The 22,798-nt window shown below is 40.2% G+C and overlaps 2 protein-coding genes across 2 annotated transcripts in view; both read right to left on the reverse strand.

The window, feature by feature from the left end:
- The window catches only part of alpha-Cat (catenin alpha), a 71,862-nt gene extending 60,800 nt beyond the window's left edge, over positions 1-11,062 (reverse strand). Inside the window, exons 1-9 of the mRNA XM_073090997.1 lie at positions 10,885-11,062; positions 7,864-8,034; positions 7,064-7,210; positions 6,063-6,229; positions 5,523-5,732; positions 4,232-4,355; positions 2,185-2,246; positions 1,370-1,488; positions 263-347 (exon numbers count right to left, since the gene is read on the reverse strand). Of these exons, the coding sequence (XP_072947098.1) occupies positions 263-347; positions 1,370-1,488; positions 2,185-2,246; positions 4,232-4,355; positions 5,523-5,732; positions 6,063-6,229; positions 7,064-7,210; positions 7,864-8,032 (1,083 nt within the window). The 5' untranslated portion in view covers positions 8,033-8,034; positions 10,885-11,062. The remainder of the gene's footprint in view (positions 1-262; positions 348-1,369; positions 1,489-2,184; positions 2,247-4,231; positions 4,356-5,522; positions 5,733-6,062; positions 6,230-7,063; positions 7,211-7,863; positions 8,035-10,884) is intronic.
- A 942-nt stretch (positions 11,063-12,004) lies between these two features.
- LOC140755372 (uncharacterized) lies at positions 12,005-14,968 on the reverse strand. The gene is made up of 2 exons (XM_073090566.1): positions 13,793-14,968; positions 12,005-12,962 (listed from the first exon to the last, which is right to left on the reverse strand). Exons 1-2 carry the CDS (start codon positions 14,515-14,517, stop codon positions 12,005-12,007), a joined length of 1,683 nt encoding a protein of 560 aa, XP_072946667.1. The 5' UTR covers positions 14,518-14,968.
- Between the last annotated feature and the right edge of the window lie 7,830 nt (positions 14,969-22,798).

Raw genomic sequence — 22,798 nt, forward strand, 5'->3', positions numbered from 1 at the left:
CACCTGTCTCTCAAAACGTAAGGCTTGCAAATAATTTTATCTAATTTTTGTTAAATGTATATAAATTAAGTCCTTATTGTGAGAGGAAATAAATGAATTTTATCATTATTATTATTATTACTATATAAACACGAAATTCATAACTACAACTTGTACTAAGGCGATGATGAGCTTAGACTGTCTTCCCCCACTACTAAATACAGTTCAATAGGGGGGGAGGGGTTCAAACTCCCACAACTAAACCTAATGCAATAGCACTTACATTGCTCATGTACTCGTGGAGCAGCTCCTGCAACGCCTGTCTCACCGCATTGCACTCCGCCACTATGCGCTCGCGACGCTCGTCCCTGTAACAATAACATTATTAAAAACCCGTGTAAATTCCCGTTGTAGACACCTGTTCTATGTTCCTCCATGCAAGAGAAAATACACACGTAATACCTTTTTGTACCGTTCTTGTAACTCTTACAACGAAAAGTTTCAACCTATAGATATCATGAATTGCCCCATTTTTAAAATATAAAAGCAACATAAGACAGGACATTGCAACGAGAAATTCTACTTTACTTTAAGATAATTACTTAATTTTTTAAAAGTCACTTTATCATTAAATATCTCCGTTTTGCTCCAATAGAGTCATCACTTACCAGAAATTTTATGAATAAGATATTAGTGGAAACTTTACTGATACGTGAAATAGTTATATAACCTATCTTTAAGTATCATGTTGTATTGTATGTTTCCTAAATAAAAATAAAATAAAATAAAAAAACGACGGTAGAAGATAGAAAAAATATTGATCAAATGAGGGTATTAACTAAAAATGGGCGTATAAAAAGGCACTGTATTTTAGTTAATTGTATTAGGCGTTACTTTGCGGAAATCCATGCCACCCTCCCTCCCTCAAAGAAACCTTTGAGGGAGAGAGGGTGGTACATACTGCATGGTTCACGTAAATGTCGCGAATCTACAATTTTTTTTCCTGTGTAATCCCCGTAAATTGCTATTGCTTATATATAAAATTCTCGTGGCACAATGTTAGTACTGTACTCCTCCGAAACGGCTTTACCGATTTTCATATTCAGTAGGTCTGGGAATCGGCTACTATCTATTTTTCATACCCCTAAGTGATAAGGGCTATTCACCCTTAACATATTTTTTTTAATTATTGAACAAATTTTTTTGTTTTTATTTTTCTATAATGTGGCATTAAAAAATACTTACAACCCTAAATTTTTATCACCAACCCAATTTTTTCATAGCCATTTCAGTAATTTCATCATTTTTCATACCGCTCGATGTTAGATTTTTAAATTTTTTTGTATGGCAACACAACGTTTGCGGTGTCAGCTAGTAATCTATATCTCACCTAGTACAAGAGCTGTCCGCCATGAGAGCAGCGCCAGATATGATGGACTCAAGCCGCTCCTCGAGGGACGGTCTCGTACGCAGCTCCGAATACGCCAAGGGTTCCATCACCATACGCTCCTGGAAATAATTAAATAATATTATTACCATATTGCATCACAATATTACCTAGTAATTTTCATAAGCAGTGATAGCCAAGTGGTTAAGAAACTCTGGCTCTTGATCAAGGGGTCCGAGGTTCGCTCCCAGGCGCACCACTGATTTTTCAAGTTATGTGCGTATTAGAAAATAATTATCACTTGCTAAACGGTGAAGGAAAATAAAAATACAAGCTTTCTAAGGTATGTGAAGTCGTCTACCAATACGCACTTGTCCAGCGCGGTGGACTATGGCTAATCCTTCTCATTCTGAGAGGAGACCCGTGCCCAGCAGTGGGACAGTAATGGGTTGATGATGATGATGATGGTCGAACCCTCTGTGGTTCGACTCCGGCGGCACCACCGCCACACCTATTTCTGTTATAACAGCAGTGTAGCGCTGTTGTGTTCTGGTTTGAAGTGTGGTAAGAGAGACATATGTTATTCAAGACATCTCAATTTAGTCTTTAGGAATAGCAACACATTTCTGAGCGACCTCAGGTAAGAATCGTATGTTATCTGGGGTTGATTACAGATGTCCATACGTCAGTAGCCACTTACCATCAGGTGGACTGCATGTTTATTGGCAGATATGTATCATTTACTAAATTGAAGTGGAAGTAAAAACCTGAAAATTTTTTAGACATAGAGAACAATATTAATATAAAATGCAACTCACATCAAAATCATCCAAAGCCTGAGCCAACTCCCCGGGACCTTCCACCGGAGGGCGATTGGTACCTGCAAATAAAACAAAACGATATAAAATAAAAAAAATGCGGTAACAATGTGAAGTTAAGCGCATCAATGTGACGTCACCAGTGCGAGGTGCCTAGTTCAGTGCATCAATGTGACGTCACCAGTGCGAGGTGCCTAGTTCAGTGCATCAATGTGACGTCACCAGTGCGAGGTGCCTAGTTCAGTGCATCAATGTGACGTCACCAGTGCGAGGTGCCTAGTTCAGTGCATCAATGTGACGTCACCAGTGCGAGGTGCCTAGTTCAGTGCATCAATGTGACGTCACCAGTGCGAGGTGCCTAGTTCAGTGCATCAATGTGACGTCACCAGTGCGAGGTGCCTAGTTCAGTGCATCAATGTGACGTCACCAGTGCGAGGTGCCTAGTTCAGTGCATCAATGTGACGTCACCAGTGCGAGGTGCCTAGTTCAGTGCATCAATGTGACGTCACCAGTGCGAGGTGCCTAGTTCAGTGCATCAATGTGACGTCACCAGTGCGAGGTGCCTAGTTCAGTGCACGAATGTGACGTCACCAGTGCGAGGTGCCTAGTTCAGTGCATTAATGTTACGTCACCAGTGCGAGGTGCCTAGTTCAGTGCATCAATGTGACGTCACCAGTGCGAGGTGCCTAGTTCAGTGCATCAATGTGACGTCACCAGTGCGAGGTGCCTAGTTCAGTGCATCAATGTGACGTCACCAGTGCGAGGTGCCTAGTTCAGTGCATCAATGTGACGTCACCAGTGCGAGGTGCCTAGTTCAGTGCATCAATGTGACGTCACCAGTGCGAGGTGCCTAGTTCAGTGCATCAATGTGACGTCACCAGTGCGAGGTGCCTAGTTCAGTGCATCAATGTGACGTCACCAGTGCGAGGTGCCTAGTTCAGTGCATCAATGTGACGTCACCAGTGCGAGGTGCCTAGTTCAGTGCATCAATGTGACGTCACCAGTGCGAGGTGCCTAGTTCAGTGCATCAATGTGACGTCACCAGTGCGAGGTGCCTAGTTCAGTGCATCAATGTGACGTCACCAGTGCGAGGTGCCTAGTTCAGTGCATCAATGTGACGTCACCAGTGCGAGGTGCCTAGTTCAGTGCACGAATGTGACGTCACCAGTGCGAGGTGCCTAGTTCAGTGCATTAATGTTACGTCACCAGTGCGAGGTGCCTAGTTCAGTGCACGAATGTTACGTCACCAGTGCGAGGTGCCTAGTTCAGTGCACGAATGTGACGTCACCAGTGCGAGGTGCCTAGTTCAGTGCACGAATGTGACGTCACCAGTGCGAGGTGCCTAGTTCAGTGCATCAATGTGACGTCACCAGTGCGAGGTGCCTAGTTCAGTGCACGAATGTGACGTCACCAGTGCGAGGTGCCTAGTTCAGTGCATCAATGTGACGTCACCAGTGCGAGGTGCCTAGTTCAGTGCACGAATGTGACGTCACCAGTGCGAGGTGCCTAGTTCAGTGCATCAATGTGACGTCACCAGTGCGAGGTGCCTAGTTCAGTGCACGAATGTGACGTCACCAGTGCGATGTGCCTAGTTCAGTGCACGAATGTGACGTCACCAGTGCGATGTGCCTAGTTCAGTGCACGAATGTTACGTCACCAGTGCGAGGTGCCTAGTTCAGTGCATTAATGTGACGTCAGCAGTGCGAGGTGCCTAGTTCAGTGCACGAATGTGACGTCACCAGTGCGAAGTGCCTAGTTCAGTGCACGAATGTTACGTCACCAGTGCGAGGTGCGTAGTTCAGTGCATTAATGTGACGTCACCAGTGCGAGGTGCCTAGTTCAGTGCACGAATGTGACGTCACCAGTGCGAAGTGCCTAGTTCAGTGCACGAATGTGACGTCACCAGTGCGAAGTGCCTAGTTCAGTGCACGAATGTGACGTCACCAGTGCGAGGTGCCGAGTTCAGTGCATTAATGTTACGTCACCAGTGCGAGGTGCCTAGTTCAGTGCACGAATGTCACTAGTTTACTATATTAGTGCTACTCACCGCTTGGTGGCAAGGGCCGGCCCTGAGCGACAGCTGAGATGGTGTCCACCGCCGAGCAAACGGCCCTAAGGACGAAGTCTCGGTTGGCCTTAGCTGCCGCCAGTTCTGGATGACGGACGTATACCTGTGTAAAAAATAATATAATATTAAATATATATATTATATACATATATATATATATATAATATGGGAGAAGCAGACGAGCATGCAGACCACCTGATGGTAAGTGGCTACTGCCGTCCATGGACATTTGTAATCAACCCCAGATAGGATCAGATATTCCAACTTGAGGTCGGCCACAGATGCGCCGCTACCCCTGGGGACTAAGCTGGAACGCTTCGGAAGAGTATGTCTCCTTTATCACACCCTTTAAACCAGAACACAGCAGCGCTTAACGCGGCCGCCAGCTCGTCCTTCATGCGCGGCTGCTGACGTCACGCCGCGTGACGTCACGCCGGCTCTCACCTTGGACGCGGTGAGCAGCATGGTGGAGTGCTTCTTGAGCACCGCGCGCGCGGCCGCCAGCTCGTCCTTCATGCGCGGCCGCTGACGTCACGCCGCGTGACGTCACGCTGGCTCTCACCTTGGACGCGGTGAGCAGCATGGTGGAGTGCTTCTTGAGCACCGCGCGCGCGGCCGCCAGCTCGTCCTTCATGCGCGGCTGCTGACGTCACGCCGCGTGACGTCACGCCGGCTCTCACCTTGGACGCGGTGAGCAGCATGGTGGAGTGCTTCTTGAGCACCGCGCGCGCGGCCGCCAGCTCGTCCTTCATGCGCGGCTGCTGACGTCACGCCGCGTGACGTCACGCCGGCTCTCACCTTGGACGCGGTGAGCAGCATGGTGGAGTGCTTCTTGAGCACCGCGCGCGCGGCCGCCAGCTCGTCCTTCATGCGCGGCTGCTGACGTCACGCCGCGTGACGTCACGCCGGCTCTCACCTTGGACGCGGTGAGCAGCATGGTGGAGTGCTTCTTGAGCACCGCGCGCGCGGCCGCCAGCTCGTCCTTCATGCGCGGCTGCTGACGTCACGCCGCGTGACGTCACGCCGGCTCTCACCTTGGACGCGGTGAGCAGCATGGTGGAGTGCTTCTTGAGCACCGCGCGCGCGGCCGCCAGCTCGTCCTTCATGCGCGGCTGCTGACGTCACGCCGCGTGACGTCACGCCGGCTCTCACCTTGGACGCGGTGAGCAGCATGGTGGAGTGCTTCTTGAGCACCGCGCGCGCGGCCGCCAGCTCGTCCTTCATGCGCGGCTGCTGACGTCACGCCGCGTGACGTCACGCCGGCTCTCACCTTGGACGCGGTGAGCAGCATGGTGGAGTGCTTCTTGAGCACCGCGCGCGCGGCCGCCAGCTCGTCCTTCATGCGCGGCTCCTTCAGCTCACGTTGTCGCCTTGCCGCCTGAGCTGCGAGCTCGCCGGCCGAACGGCCCAGAGCTCGGGCGCTCTCGGCCAGCTCAGATTGGGAGGAGGCGGACTTCAGCTTGTCCAAATCCGTTTCCACCTGGGGATATTAGAAAACATTAGATCAACATAAGAGATTGATTTTTTTTTTTAGATAAAAGCGATTATTTTAATCGATCTCCAGAAATTGATTTATTCAGTGAATCGATCTCTCATCTTAGAATCAAAATTAAAAGTTGATTGAACACTTAACACTGTTATCATTAAAATGAAATACGTGTGGCGATTGTGCCGCCGGACACGAACCATAAACGGTTCTACCACCTATAAGGATCTACCTAATTACAAGACTACCCTCTTAAAAATGTTAAACCACAAAGACGGTAGTTCCACATTACAAATACCAAAAACATAATACAGCAACACTCACGCTCCGCAGCTTCCCCAACAGCTGGTGCACATCCACCATATCAGCGAGGATGAGCAGCCTCGTGACAGCAGACAGCAGAGCTCGGGCAGCGCGGACCATCGCACCCCGGACTGATGACGCACAGGGCTCCAGGGAGAACTCGCGGGCAGCTAGCGACATTGCTGCACCTGTAAGGAGAAACATCATTATCATCATCAACCCATTATAGTCACACTGCTAGGCACGGGTCTCTCAGAATGAGGATTAGGGCATAGTCATAGGGTGTAGGGCAAAGTGCGTTTTGGTAGATTTCACTTTTTTTTAATAATATTATGGTAGCAAACGAGCATATGATGGTAAGTGGCTACTGCCACCCATAGACATCTGTAATCAACCCCAGATAGGATTAGATAGTCCTACCTGAGGTCGGCCACTGATGCACCGCTACTCCTGAGGACGAAACTGGAACGCCTCGTATATGTATGCCTCTACCACATTTAAAACGCGTAAGGAAAAAGTGGTCTAATATAACCAAATTTCCCTTGTGAGTCCTTCCACACCCAAGACACAGGTAATCCTCATATGGGACTGTGAGTGTATTGTCCCTGAACTCCCGGGACCAGAGTAGGGCTACGGTATCTCCTGCCTGTCGTAAGAGGCGACTAAAAGGGGCTCCCGTTGTTACGGGCGGTAAGAGTGGGAGCTTAAACCGTCCAGCAAGCGACCCCGGGAAGGACAGCGGTTTGTGTGGTCGCATTTCGCTGTAAATTACTTTGCTCCCCCCAGGATAGAGCCCGATAGGGGCATCGCGTTAGGAGGTCTCCGTTTGTGTTCCATTGGAGATCTCGGAGTTCTCCACTAAACGCCGAGGACGACCACCGGGGGGGGTTTTAGTGCGGTAAAAGTCCCACATAACTCGGCGCTGCTCCCACGGCCTCGGGTACCTTTTGAAGGTTTCCCCTTCGTAAAAAAAAATTGACTGTGAGTGTATAACGCGTTTATGCTGCACATTTGTCACTCACCAGCCTTCCGCACCTCCTCGACAGCGGCTAGCATCTCCTGAGTGATCTCAGGGTTCTCATAGGCGATGGTCTGCCCTCGTTCGATGAAGATCTCTGTAGCCCGCTCCACTGTCGCGACCAGAGCGCTCGCACGCTTCGACTTGCCCGCTGTAGGATAGACACATCTATGTATTTTAATATTCTATTCATAATGTACATATACATATAAATAAAATTGGAGTGTCTGTTTTTAACATTTATATAACCGCTTTTTACTACATGCATGTGAATATACATCCGGTACATACACCAAAATAACATTTTTTACAATTTTTGTCTGTCTGTATGTTTGTTCCGGCTTATCTCTGAATTGTTAAGCTATCATTATCCCACTGCTGGGCGGGTTTCCTCTTAGAGCAAGAGTGGTTAAGACATAATCAACAGCATTGGCTATGGGCGAATTGGTGAAATTTAAACCTTTTAAAAGGTGTGAATTTTTAGACTTTACACAATTTTAATAATTTTTTTTTACCTAAGTGCAGAGGGTGACTTTTTCGAGCATATGTATGTTTCTTTCTTTGTCACGCCCTACAGCCTAAACGGCTTGATGGATTTCAACATTTGAGGTGTTGTCGGATTCGTCTAAATTATGGGAATAATACATGCTATATTTTTAAGCATTCTGTTTTTTTTTTAATAATAATTGCTAATAGTCCTTGCAACGCCGGTTTTGAAACACAGCTCATTCTGCACCTTTCTTAAGGAACCCCATATCATAACACTCTAAAAACTATTAACTACTACAGAAAAACAACACTCACGTCTCTTCTTCTTTGCAGCCTTATCCTTGCTGTTAACGAGCGTGGTGACTTGCAGCACGAGGGGCTCCAGCGTCCTCTCCACCGACGTGGTCCTGATCTCAAGGTTCTTGGGGTCCCACTTGAGAGTGATCGGCCCCGTGGTGCCGTATGGGTCCATTGTCACTGACATGGCTGTGGAGATATGATTTTTGACAAAAATTGAGAACATTTTAATATGTAAAAGAAACTCATGACGTATGGTTTTTTATTACAAAAAAACAGTTTAAAACAACGAAGTTTTACCATGACCATGAATAAAGCAACTAAGTGGAGTGAAGTATTTTACGACACCCTCTTAATGCATCACATATTGCTTATATGTTATTGTTAATTGTGTATATTTTGCAATAAATAACTAAAATAAAAATAAATAGGTTTAAAATATTGGCAATAAAGAAATAAACTGCATGTCGTACGCGTATATATACGTAAGTAGCCATTACAAATTAAAATGACTGTGAATTTTTTTTTGTAGGAGGAGCTTAGTAGCAGACGAGCAAGCAGTCCACTTGATGTTAAGTGACTACTGCCACCCATGGACATACATATAATCAACCGCAGATATGATTAGATATTCCTACCTGAGGTCGGCTACAGATGCGCCGCTACCCCTGATGACTAAGCTGGAACAGCTCAGAAAAGTATGTCGCCCTTACCACACCCTTCAAACCAGAACACAGCAGCGCCTAACACTGCCATTACATAGAAATAGGCGTGGCAGTGGTGCCGCCAGATTCTATCGCCTTCATTTTGTTTATGTTATATGAGCTTAGAAGCAAACGAGCATGCAGTCCACTTGATGGTAAGTGGCAACTGCCAACTTGGACACATTTTAATAATAATAATATACATTTATTGCCATAATAATGCAGGTTACACACAAAAAATAAATGTACATTTTACAATATTATTAACATGGCAAAAGGAATTCGGCTCATTAAGCTGACTCAGAATCAGTGATTCAAGTAGCGCTGTTTTTCACCCGCTCCTATAATCCCTGTGGTGTTAGTTGGGATAAGAGTATTGCCAGCCGCCGATGCATCTCCTGGGTTTTTAAATCCAATGGTGTATGTGTACGTGTGTATGTTTGTGTGAGTGTGAGTGGGTGTGTGTGTAGGAGTGTGTAGGTACGTATATGTAGGATAATAACTGTGCTTACTAAGTATTTAGGAACTCTTTTAGTGATAGATATTGCATGTAGATATTGCATTTTATATTATTCAATGGGAGTGGAGTGGCAAATGAGCATGTCCACTTGATCAGTGGTCACTGTCATATGGACATCTGTACGACTCCATATAGAGCAGGTTCTACCTGAAGCCGATCACGTGAGCCACGTAAGCACTAAGATCGTCATGGTAATGGTTAGATGGATGGGCCTCATATGTAAATCTACTAGCAATAACACCCACCTACACAATAATAATTGCCTTATGCTAAAAATAATTCCAAGCACAAGAAGACTTAAAAAAAGAGTAGTCCAGGACCTACTCAGATGAGATCTCAGAGGGCATGTCACAGGACCTGTGCCTCGCATAAAACCACACGTCCAAAGTATTGCTGAATGTCCATAGGGACAGATTGTAATAGTATCTGGTGGGAGAAAAACAATGCTAGAAATAGGTGAAGGTGGTAGAACCCTTTGTGGTTCGACTCCGGCGGCACCACCGCCACACCTATTTCTGCCTAATAACAGCAGTGTTAAGCGCTACTGTGTTCTGTTTTGAAGGGTGTGGTAAGGGAGACATACTTTTCCGAGGGGCTCCAGCTTAGTCCTCAGGGGTAGCGGCACATCTGTGGCCGACCTCAGGAAGGAATATCTAACGCTATCTGGGGTTGATAACAGATGTCCATGGGCGGCAGTAGCCACTTACCATCAGGTGGACTGCATGCTCGTCTGTTACTCCTATATTACAAAAAAAAAAGGTGCAGCGGAGGTACCTCCCCAAATCACATTGCTATTGATATCAATATGATTCATGATCTAACCACCTGGTTTTTAACCCATTACTGTCCCACTGCTGGGCATAGACTCCAATCAGAGGATATAGGTAATAGTCGACCACACTAACCAAGTGTAGATTGGTAAACTTCACACACCTTTGAGAACTTATTTTAAAGAACTCCCAGGTATGTAGTAATTTATTGCTAAAACAACAGGTACATAAAATGATGGTATTTACATTGGTAATGGTTTCTCTGTGTATACCCTAAGGGCGTGCAATCTAATATATAAAATTCTCGTGTCACAGTTTTCGTTGCCATACTCCTCCGAAACGGCTTGACCGATTTTGATGAAATTTTTTGTGCTTATCCGGTATCTATGAGAATCGGCCAACATCTATTTTTCATCCCCCTAAGTGATACAGGTTGTTTACCCTTAACATTTTTTTTATTTATTTGGCAACACAACGTTTGCCGGGTCAGCTAGTTTTTATATAATATAATTACATATCATTCTAGTTATTATAATTCATTATTATTCTTTTATTATTAGATTTCCTCACGATGTTTTCCTTCACCGTTTAGCAAGTGATAATTAATTTCTAATACGCACATAACTTCGAAAAATCTAGTGCTTCGAACCTCGAACTCAAAAAATTGAGGTAATCGGTTTGAAACGTTATTATTGATTTTAATGTTGATAATGTTATATCTATAAAGCCATTAGTAAGTTTGTCTTGGTGTTTCAAGTATCCTAAGTACTCGTGTGAAAGTATGAGTCACTCAAAGATAAGTATTATACTTTACATTAGAAGTATGTAAGGAAAATAGCTGTAGAACAACGTTTTAATCGAATTCTACACTATATTCCTTCAGAATTCTGCGTAAAATAGCTTCAAACAATTAAAAAAACAAACAATAGATATGGGAATTAACTCGACCGAATTAAAAATTCATCAGCAGTTCGATTCCACTGAATAATATATGAGTTTTCAAATTGACAGGCTAATATATTGTCAGTATAGAGAAACCTTTTACCTGTTTTCTTCGTCCAATGCGACGATTTTATTCCCAAATAAATGCACAAACGCGTTAAATAAACTTCACAAAACAGAAATTCACACACAAAAACTTCGATTTCACGATGAAAATTATAAAATTCACACGAAATTGCACAAGATACAACTAAGGCGTGTCAAATAATAATGTCACTGTGTTGCCAAATTGCCATATATCGAGCTTCAAACAAAACATGAAGTTTTTTTTGACATTTTCTCTGTGGACACTAGGCTTTTAAGCTGACAAACCTATGAAAATGAAATCCAGTATTTTATAATCAATATTGTAATTTAGAAATTTCATTTGAATATTTCGTCATTGGTGCTAATTATAAAAAATACTATAAATATACTACCTAAATATTTTGGATTACACCAATAGCTGAGTCAATAAGGCGGACATCTACTCTCGCTGAAACAACAGTGACATATATCTTTCACTTTTAGGAGAGAAATAATATCAGAGTGTTATGATAGGTTACTATACTCTTTGGTGTTATGTAGTTATTATTTATTATAACCATTGCGTGGCTCAACAAGTGAACTGACTTTGTTTCGTCACAGAATAACGACCCCCTCCTACGTATAATATCATAACAGCAAAATGACAACTTTACAGGACAGCGTTTCAAAGTTTCGTTTATCCTAAAATGCGAATAAAATCTGTATTTCTGCAGGTATCTCTATGAAATTTGGTATATGTTTTATGTTATACGCTTGATAACGTTATTTGTGTCGATAAAACACATTAAAATAAGGCAATTTATGCAATAAAAACGAAAAGGTACTTTTGTGGGTAACGATATTATATGTAGGAGGGGTCGATAAAATGTTTATTTTGTGCTTTCGTATTCGTAGTCTAAATTCGTACATTATAGGGCCGTGGATATCTTTGACACACACAAGGACAAATTAATACACTCATACACACAAACACAAATCATTTTACTTTTTTACATCTTTTTCATTCAGCGTTGAATGTGCATCATAATGGATCGAATTCAAATGCATTTTATCTTTTTAACCATTTATTTATAATATGAAACACTTAAATAACATTGGATTTTCTTATAATTTTAAAGAAAACAATTACATTGGTTTTATTTTAGAAGGTCCATAGCATCTAATTCACTAAACGGGTCAGTATACATATCAGTGACCCTATTTTCAGTGGTTGGTGATATCAAATTCGCTAGATCGGCTTTCATTTGGTCCTTAATATCACTTTTAACATTATTCATTTCAGCTTCCTTCAAGAAATTGTCAAATTCAGCAGGAAAAGTAGTACTTTTATTCAGTTTATCTATAATGCTTTCTATTTCATTTTCCAAGCCATCGTCTATAGTTTTCATGCTTATTCCTTCTGTTATTATGTCCACATCTTCTAAAGTTTTTGTCGTAGTTATATTAAATGTTTCCATATTTGGAGTTGTTACGTCACTTTCGTTAAAATTATGACTTCTCAAATATATAGTCGGTTTTATGTTTTCAGCGTTAAAATATTTCGTTTGTATATTGTGGACAGATTTCTTTCTCTCCGAATCTTCGTCATTTTTAGCTTTATTCATTATTTCCAAACTGATTGTATTTTTATTTGTAATATTTATTGGTTTATCTATAAAAATGTTGCCTTTTAAGTTAATAGTTTCAGTTACAACATATTCCTTTAAATCTCTAGATGTAGTATCTCGAATACTCTCTTCAGTTTCAGGTATTTTCTTAATATCTAACTCATCTTTTCCACTAATTCTCTCCACTTTACTTACATTATCATCCATAATTTCTGTACTTTCTGGTTTAGTCACACCAGTTACTGCTTTCAGCGACGCATTTAAAACATTGTCAGTAAACGTATCATTGTCATTGCTTTTCCTATGTGATTTTGTAACCATGCTCCCAAAGTGCTCAATAGATAAGCCTTCATGAGAAACGGTCGATAAAAATGATTTTCGATACTTTTTTGAAGTTCTTATAAAAGAAAAAGGCTTTTTTGTTGTCGCTCGGGACCTTGTGAATTTCTTATACCGTCTTTGTTTAGTACGCTGGGTTGTTGTGGTTCTGTAAATAATGAAAAATGTGCAAAACTAAGTAAGTACATATATTGTATTCAAATGAAGTACAAATTATGAACAGAACGGCGGTACACAGATCACACGACAACGGAATGCAGTCAATCACACAGTGTTTTACAGGCTCCACAGAATACCAGCGTTGCAGGTAACTAAGATTACCTGAAATATTAAAGCTGAGTGGAGACCTTTTCGGTCATAAATGTTATGATATTTTTTGTATGCAATATTCTTTTATACTATTGTGTTTATTGTATATTTTGCCGAATAAATTATTTTCGTTCTTTCTTTCAATCATAAGACTAGCTAGAGTTCTACATTTAACTAACAAAGTTGTTAAAACTGAAATTCAGATAGCGTTAGTATCCACGACATGATTCAAAACTTTCATGATATTAGATTTTTAGCTGACCCGGCAAACGTTGTGTTGCCATATAAATAAAAAAATGTTAAGGATGAACAACCCTTACCTGGTATGAAAAATAGATAGTAGCCGATTCTCAGACCTACTGAATATGCATATAAAATTAGGTGAAAATCGGTAAAGCCGTTTCGGAGGAGTACGATAACTAACATTGTGACATGACAATTGTATATATAAGAAGAATCTTATACATAAGAACTATGTTATAGCTGGTTCATTTACAGACAATATTTATAAGTCTAATAAGAATAATTTTTAACTTATTATTGTTGGCTATTAAAAACACGCAAAACACATTAATAAAGGGCTGTTACGAGCCATTTGTTATATTTCAACTAAAGCCGTTGTATAATGTAATTTAACGTTGTGGAAATTTGAATTTTAAACAAACTTACTCATAATCTTCTCCGCTTTTCGAATCATCACTGCTACCAATTCTTATCAGAAATGGTTCCTTTACTTTACTTAAGTCTTTATCTGTACTTGTATCATCACTTTCGTCTGATTCTACTTTCTTGCTTGTTTTAACTGTTGTATGTTTCTTATTTATCTTTTCGCGTAATTTACTTTTTAATTCCTCAGAACTGCTTTCTGTAGAAGTATATTTCGACTTCTCTGTCGTTGTTCGAATGTATTTATTGCTAGTAGTAGATCTTTTACGTTTCTTTGTCTCTGATCTTGTATTAGAATCTGTTTTCTCTCTTAGAAAATCTTTTTTCGTTAGATGTTTATCAATAACTCGTTTATAGTTATCAATGTAATCTAATATTTCATTTTCTTTGTCATCCCCATGAGTGTCTGACATGAAGTTCTTAACAAAATCTTTAAATAAATTACTACTTGTTGCTTTTTCAGATTCTATTGGTATTTGTTTATTTTCAGTTTGCATATCTCGGATAGCGGCACCAAATTGTACTAGCGGATCGATAATACTTTCAATACCATTTCGGACTATATTTTTTAAGTTTAAACGTAAGCCTCGTCTCGTCCTCGAGCGATAAAGTTTCAGGTTCTTCACAAAGTTTGAGATTTTCGCTTTCGATTGGTTTATGTAGAAATAATTTAGGAAATTAGCAAGCACACCGTTATTTCTGTTACCATATTTCAATGTTCTTGACATAGTTTTTAGTTTTCTTCGTATTTCCTTTACGGGTAAGTTGCTATATTCTTCCAGTTTACTATCAATTACTCTTCTAAACCCATGATCTATGTGTTCGGATATGTTATTACGATCTAACCATGCTTTGATTTCATCTTCCACATGTTTTGTGAACTTCTCTAGCTCTCTGTCACCATAAGAATTCAACACATCTAGCGTTTCGATTAAGAAATCAGTGAATTTCACAGTTTTGTCACCTTCAGAAACACCATCGTTGTTCGGATTATTTCTCGTGATGGTAATTTTTAGTTTATCGAGGAATTGTTGTAATGTGTTTATGAAGTGTACGTCATTTTGATTGTCGAATTCTAGGACTGTGTCTAATGCCAGGTTTATGCTTCGAGGACTTGCTGCGTGGGTAAACGCTGGAATAGAACTATTAATTAAAACCAAAAACAAATTACCGTTATATATAAGCGTTATATATAAGTTAATATATCTCATGGTAAGTGGCTGCTGCCGCCTAAAGAAATTTGTAATGAACCCCTGATAAGATTTCTACCTGAGGTCGGCTGCACATGCGCGCCTACCCCTGAGGAATGCCCCGGAGAAGTATGCCTCCCTTAACAAAACCGTCAAACCAAAATACTGCATCGTTTTACGCTGCTGTTGTAATGCACAAGGTAATGATGGTAATGCCACCACAAACGACTGTTAATCTAACCTTCAATAGGAAGACAATAATTATAGTTTAAAAACTAAAAACCACGCTAAAATCGCACAGGGAAAATCGTTAATCTTGATTCCGGACGATCCTGATGAGAAGAATGGGATAAAATTATTAAAATCGTGTATCGTCATCGGTTCTTGATAATTGTTCAATATTTTAAAGTAATTGGACCGTTCAAAGTGAGTAAAAATCGAGTTCAAGGATTCCGTTACATACATACATACATATATAGATACAACCCAAGCTAATAAAAGCGTGTTAATAACATTATTATTTCTCATAGCTAAAAATCAATCTAGTAACTTTGCCTGTACGCTCCATAAGGCGCTTTCTCTCCCCTCGAAAATCGTTAATCCTGAGGATGTTGATAAGGACAATGGTACAAAATTATTAAAATCGTGTATTGTCATCGGTTTTTGATAATTCTTTAAAATTTTGAATTAAACTGAACGTTCAAAGTGGATAAAAATCGGGCTCAAAGATTCCGTTACTATTACATACATACATACAAACGTACAACCCAAGCTAATAAAAGCGTGTTAAAAAATACACATTAAGGACTTGTATAAAGTTAAAATATTTTCGAGAACATACCAATTTTTATAAAAATAAGAAACAGAAGACATCGCATTATAACAACGAAATAAATACAAAAATATAAATATAAACAGAATTTTATTACACATAAAATGTTATCGGAGAAAAGTTATTTATATGTTATGTTAAAAGGAATATAATTAAATATGTATGTTTGTTTATATCTATCTAACGTTTTTTAACTCTTCTAGCACATGATTGGTATACCACTACTATGGTATGGCGTGGAGACTCCATCAAACCACTTCCTCACAGTTGGGCACGGATCTATTCTTAGAATATTTTAAAACGGTTTAGCCATATTCCATTATGCTGGCCAATGTGGCCGACATCAGACACCTTTTAAAACTTTTTTAAAGATATCTCACGATGTTTTTCTTTACCGTCATTTTAGGGTTCCATTCTCAAAGCGTAAAAACGGAACCCTATTACTAAGACTTCGCTGTCTGTCCGTCTGTCACAGGGCTCTATCTCCAAAACCGTAATAGATAGACACTTGCATTTTTTACAAATACTAAAAGTAAAATAAAGTTAATTTTTAGAGGAGGTCTCCATACAACAAACTGGTATTTTTCGGCATTCTTCGATGTAACTCGTAAACCGTACTAAGTATACAGTTGAAATCTTTCCAATCCGTTTATTATAACTGTTATTATAATAGACAAAAACAAGAACAATAAAACATATTTTAATATGGTAATTTTATAACAAGTAATTAATTTAAAAAATCAAAAACCCGACTGCACCAAAGAGGCTGAAGTAGAATTTCCAAAAGCAGTGAAATAGGCATTTCATTATTTTTATCCAGAAAGCCAAATACTAAGTTTCATAGTAGGTGTCTGCTTCAAAACCAAAAGATGTTCAGACAATATTATCCTATTTAATTCTCGTAGTGCTCATTTACGCTATATAAAGAACCTATGTGTAAAATTCCAGCACGCTTAAGTTCAGCGGTTTCCCTTTGCGTTGATCTCTGGCACGGCAACTCACTCATTTAGTCAGACAGTCATCTCAAAGTGTATATATAAGTATATATGTGCTAGTTGATCCGGAAAACTTTTTGTTGCCATATAAATAAAAAAAAATGTTAAGTTTAAACAACCTTTATCACTTAGGGGTAAAAAACATAGATAGTGGCCGATTCTCAGACCTACTGAATATGTATATAAAATTTGGTGAAAATCGGTGAAGCCATTACGGAGGAGTACGGTAACTAACACGAGAATTTTATATATAGACTAGCTGACCCGGAAAACGTTGTGTTGCTATATAAATAAAAAAAATGTTAAGGGTGAACAACCCTTACAACAAGTCTGTCGAATCCATTGTGAAACATTCCAAAATCAACAACTACTTACGAATTAAAAAATAATTAAATAACCTTTTCCCACGGACTAAATTGTGAATCTAAACCATTCTCAAATCCACTTGAACACACACAACAAACTTCATCAAAATCAGTCCAGTCGTTTAGGATGAGTTCAGTGACATACACACGCACATAAGAAATGTATATATAAAGATATATTAATTATATAATGTATGTGTAATCTCCTCTTAATTTCCTTTATTTTGACACCCTACTGGATAGGCTTGGTTAACTTTTTTTAAAACGTGTTACTATTTCGCGAAACAATCCACCATTTACGGTCTATTAAATATATAACTTCAGTAAATCAAAGTTTCGGTCATTATTTTACATCGTTAGAGGTAGAATTTCATTATTTTTATCCAACAAGCCTCATACAAAATTTTATAGTGTTTGCTTCAAAATTGACGATTGTTCAAATGAACTTTTAACCCTTATTTTACCCTCTACGGGGTTGATTTTTCGGAGGGGGATAAATAAGTGCGTCCTTGTTTCTATCCATAAAGCCAAATACAAAATTTTATAGTAGTTGCTTCAAAATTAAAGGATTTCAAAAAAACTGTTTTCCCCTATTTTACCCTCTTAAGGGTAGAATTTCCAAAAGGCCTTTTTAGTACTTATTCACGCTATATAGAGAACCTATGTGCAAAATTTCAGAACTGTAAGGTCCTTGGTTTAGGCTGTACGTTGATTTCTGAAAAATGAAAAAGTCATTTAGTTGGTCAGTCAGTCAGTCATCTTACTGTTTTATATATATACAAATATGTTTTTATAATCTCCGTTTAATTTCCTTTTATTTGATACCCTACTCGATAGGTTCGGTTAACTTTTTTTTTTAAATGTGTTACTATTTCGCGCCAAAAATCCGCCATTTTGATTTTTGTTTACTAACACCTATCTAAGGACACTCGGGTCATTGAGACATATATAATGACACCTTAACTGTTGAAATTCATCCAGCCGTTAGTTAGATCGGATCAAATAAAGAAAGACAAACATACAAGATACGCGCGAAAAACATAACCCTTCCTTGGCAGTCGGGTAAAAATAAGTAAAATATAAATAAAACATTTGGTGGTACGGAATCCGTCATGTGCGAGTTCGACTCGTACTTGGCGAATTATTTATTAATAGGCACACAAAAATTAGATATAATGCCAGTGCCTCGAACCCTGAATGTCTGGTATGAAAGACTGAAGTTCAAATCGCAATAATCGATGCTTTCTAATAGTAATAAGTAGTAGTTTAATCATAGTACTTAATTTATTATTAAAAACAGAACGAAGACACCGAATAACACTTGTATTTTAACTCCAATGTATTCGATAGTGTTCTTATTTTCTAAGTAATGATAGGAAATAAGTTGAAATGTTTACTTATATCGCATTTGGGTTAGTTTTACTTTTCTTTGTTGTTAGACCTCAGTGGCACCACCGCTACACCTATTTCTGTTAGAACAGTAGTGTAGCGCTGCTGTGTTCAGGCCGAAGGGTGTGGTAAGAGAAACATACCTTTAGAGGTATCTCAGCTAAGTCCTGAGGGGTAGCAACGTATCTGTCGCCAACCTCGGGATCCTATCTGGGGTCGATTACGGGTATCCATGGGCGGCAGGAGTCACTTACCATCAGGTGGACTGCATACTCGTCTGCTACTCCTATATTATAAAAAAAATGTTACAGTTTTACAAAATATAAAAATAACGCATCAATTCAAGAATGGCGTACAAGGTTTTCGAAAAAGAAATGATTTTGGTTATGACTTCAAAGATTGGGACGACAACGGTACGCAATACAACCTTTTTGATTACAACATTGGTTTGGAGAACATCGAAAATTATGGTAAGTATTCTAAAACAAATTATTATTATTTTCGAAGGTGGTAGAACCCTTTGTGGTTCGACTCCGGCGGCACCACCGCCACACCTATTTGTACCTAATAACAGCAGTGTTAGGCGCTGCTGTGTTCCGGTTTGAAGGGTGTGGTAAGGGAGACATACTTTTCCGAGGCGTTCCAGCTTAGAGCTCAAGGGTAGCGGCGCATTTGTGGGTGACCTCAGGTAGGAATATCTAATCCTATCTGGGATTGATTACAGATGTCCATGGGCGGCAGTAGCCACTTACCTTCAGGTGGACTGCATGCTCTTCTGCTACTCCTATATTATAAAAAAATACGTGTGGCACTCGGAGACTGCCGCGGTAAAGCTATTACATAGCATTTTTTAAGCTATGAAAACGCTCAGAAGGAATTCCAGAAATACAATACATTCTTCCATAATCATCAACATTTACATTAATACATCTTTATCCACTATTTTATCATATCTCCATTATATAAGACATTGCAAATATCAGCTATAAAATATACTTCACGTAATTTTAAGATTTCCGCACGGATTATAAAAAAATGTGTATTACTGCCATCTGTGTTCAAGTTGACGAAGCAAGGTTATCAAATAAAATAATAAGGAATGTAAAATAATACTTTATTCAATTATACCCATATTTTTCTATTGACAGTCAACAACTCGGTTGCCTGGAGACTTGATATCCAACAAAGGTGTTACTTATTTTCGTTACGGAATTTCTCGATTCGGTCGCCGCGCTCAAAGCCCGCGATAAAAGCTATGCAATAGCTTAAAAGACAATGCGATTAAACCCTTGTCACTCTAAAAAAAAGCCGTGCTCAAATAAAAATTGAAAATATCTACTTAAGTGATGGTAGAGTATTGATATTTATTACTGTAAGCATAGATTCTAGACCTTTCTCTTCCCTTATGTGTCTGTACTTAATTGGAAAAGAAACATCTTTCCCAAACGCCATTACAAATAATTTTCCACCCACAGAAACAACACCAGTCATATATGTAACGATCCCTACAACAAAGGAAACAACAACAACAAAGGCTACAACATTTTATCAGGGGATACACCCGTCTATTTATGATATACCGCAATTCACTGCCTCAACAGACTCTACAACCAACGTAGAGGGCGCTAGTGTCTCAAAGCCAACATTTGGAATATCGTTGCTTGCATTCGGTGTCTCTACTATTAACACAGATGTCACTAGTGTCACAGATGTCGCTACTGTGCCAAGCGAAACGGTTCCCAAGCCAATGGAAGACTCAAATATTACACCAAGCATGCAAGAGCCTGTGACGGAAACAACAACAGAGTTGATAATGACGTTTCCGGAAACGCCAACAACAGAGAGTCAGTGGACAACATTACCGGCGCATATGACGACGTATGCTATACACTACCCCTCGGGTATGACGTTCCCTGACTTTGGACCCACACGCCCTCAGCCCCCACCGTTACCGATGCAAGAAGGTAAGACAATACCATTATTAATAAACAATCCACTGTTTTGCTGTCCAAAGATTGGCATAACTTGCCTTAATTTTAAAACATAATTTTAAAATAGCAGTGATAGCCTAGTGGTTAAGAAACTCGGCATCTCGATCGAGGGGTCCGAGGTTCAAATCCCAGGCACGCACCTCTGATTTTTCAAAATTATGTGCGTATTAGAAATTAATTATCACTTGCTAAATGGTGAAGGAAAACATCGTGAGGAAACCTGCATACCTGAGAGATTTGTAAAAAAAATCTCAAAGGTATGTAAAGTCTACCAATACGCATTTGGCCAGCGCGGTGGACTATGGCCTAATCCTTCTCATTATGAGAGGAGACCCGTGCCCAGCAGTGGGACAGTAATGGGTTGATGATGATGATTTTAAAATAGTTGGGCTGCAATTTTGTATACACGTTTGCAGTAGAAGACAAATCATGATTAGTGACGTCATTGTAATGCCAATATGTGACGTCATTGTAATGCCAATATGTCGGACACCCCAAGATGGCGGACGAATAATTGTTCAGGCACAATACAATATGGCAACAAATGGGTTTTCTGTCAAGAACACGAAACACAAAACAACGTTGCTATAAATATAAGATGGCCGACACGCAAATTTCCTTATATAGGTACTAAGTAACGATGTGAAAAACTTGTCTTTTAAAACTTTTTTGATAGTTTTTAACATGGCTTATGTTACTATATTTAATGAAATGGCTAGCTGTTTAATAATAAAACACAATGAATTATATAATTTTACTTTTTAACCGACTTCAAAAACAAGGAGGTTTCTCAATTCGACCGATTCGATTATGTTTGTTCTTAACAAAGCTAACTCATAGAGGCAATAATACGAAACACTTAAACTTCAAATAACTTAATTGTTCAACTTAATAACTTAGTTGATCAACGCATTTGTGATCTTCAAAACTAACATCACATAGAGTCCGCGCCAAACTGCTAGTCTGTTCTGAATATAGAAACGAGTCGCGTCGCAATAGCAAATTGTAGATATTAGCGGAACAGACAGCGCAGGCCCCCGGCACCCTCCGCTGCTCTCACCCGCGGGGACATATCTGCGTTAGTGTGCTTACGTTGCTACGGAGTATATGCTTGTAGTTGTGTTCGCATTGGCTCTCTGACTACAGCTGCGCGCATTATCTTCAGAATTGAGTTTTGGCGCGAATCATCATCATCATCATCAACAACCCATTACTGTCCCACTGCTGGGCACGGGTCTCCTCTCATAATGAGAAGGATTAGGCCATAGTTCACCGCGCTGGACAAGTGCGTATAGGTAGACTTCACATACCTTTCAGATTTTTTTTTGTATGCAGGTTGCAGGTATGCAGGTTTCCTCACGATGTTTTCCTTCACCGTTTAGCAAGTGATAATTAATTTCTAATACGCACATAACTTTGAAAAATCAGATTTCCTGGGTTTTGAACCTCGGACCCCTCGATCGAGAGGCCGAATTTCTTAACCTCTAGGCTATCACTGCTTTCAATATGCGAATATAACTTCCTAAACACCACAATTCCAGCTACAACCTACACTGTACCAACGACAACTGAAAGTGCGATATCCCGAGAGTTCCATCTCGATATGGAGCAGATACACGGTGGCTACTTCACCACCTTCCTGTTTGAGCTGTTCAAGATTATCCCCCAGAAAGACCACGACGTCGCCCAAGTCTTGTTTCGTGAGTTGGAGCGAGAGATCTTTGAGTAAGTTATGAGGGGAAAAGAGAGAGAATGATGATAAAAAGAGAGACAGAAAGAAACACAAACACAAACTCAAACACAAACACAAACACACACACACACACACACACACACACACATACACAAAAGAGGTTCACCTCCTCTTGTGGTAGAAACCGTTCGAGAGGAAAATAGAGAGAATGATGAGAAAAGGAGGGATGAAAAGAGACAACCACAAACGCACAGACATACACACACATACAAAGGGGAAGTGAAGGTGCAGGTGGAAGCCATTGTGGTTCGACTCCGGCGGCACCACCACCACACCTATTCCTGTTATAACAGCAGTGTAGCGCTGCTGCGTTATGGTTTGAAGGGTGTGGTAAGGGACACATACTTTTCCGGGCCTTCCAGCTTAGTTCTCAGGAGTAGCGGTGCATCTGCAGCCAACTGCAGACAGAAATTGAATCATATGTGGGATTGATCATAGATGCCTATGCGGCGGTAGTCACTTACCATCAGATGCATTTACGTATGTTATTCCTA

Source organism: Epargyreus clarus, unplaced genomic scaffold (assembly GCF_041222505.1).
Source record: "Epargyreus clarus isolate Ecla_fem2 unplaced genomic scaffold, WU_Ecla_fem_2.2 ptg000033l, whole genome shotgun sequence".
Lineage (NCBI taxonomy): Eukaryota > Metazoa > Arthropoda > Insecta > Lepidoptera > Hesperiidae > Epargyreus > Epargyreus clarus.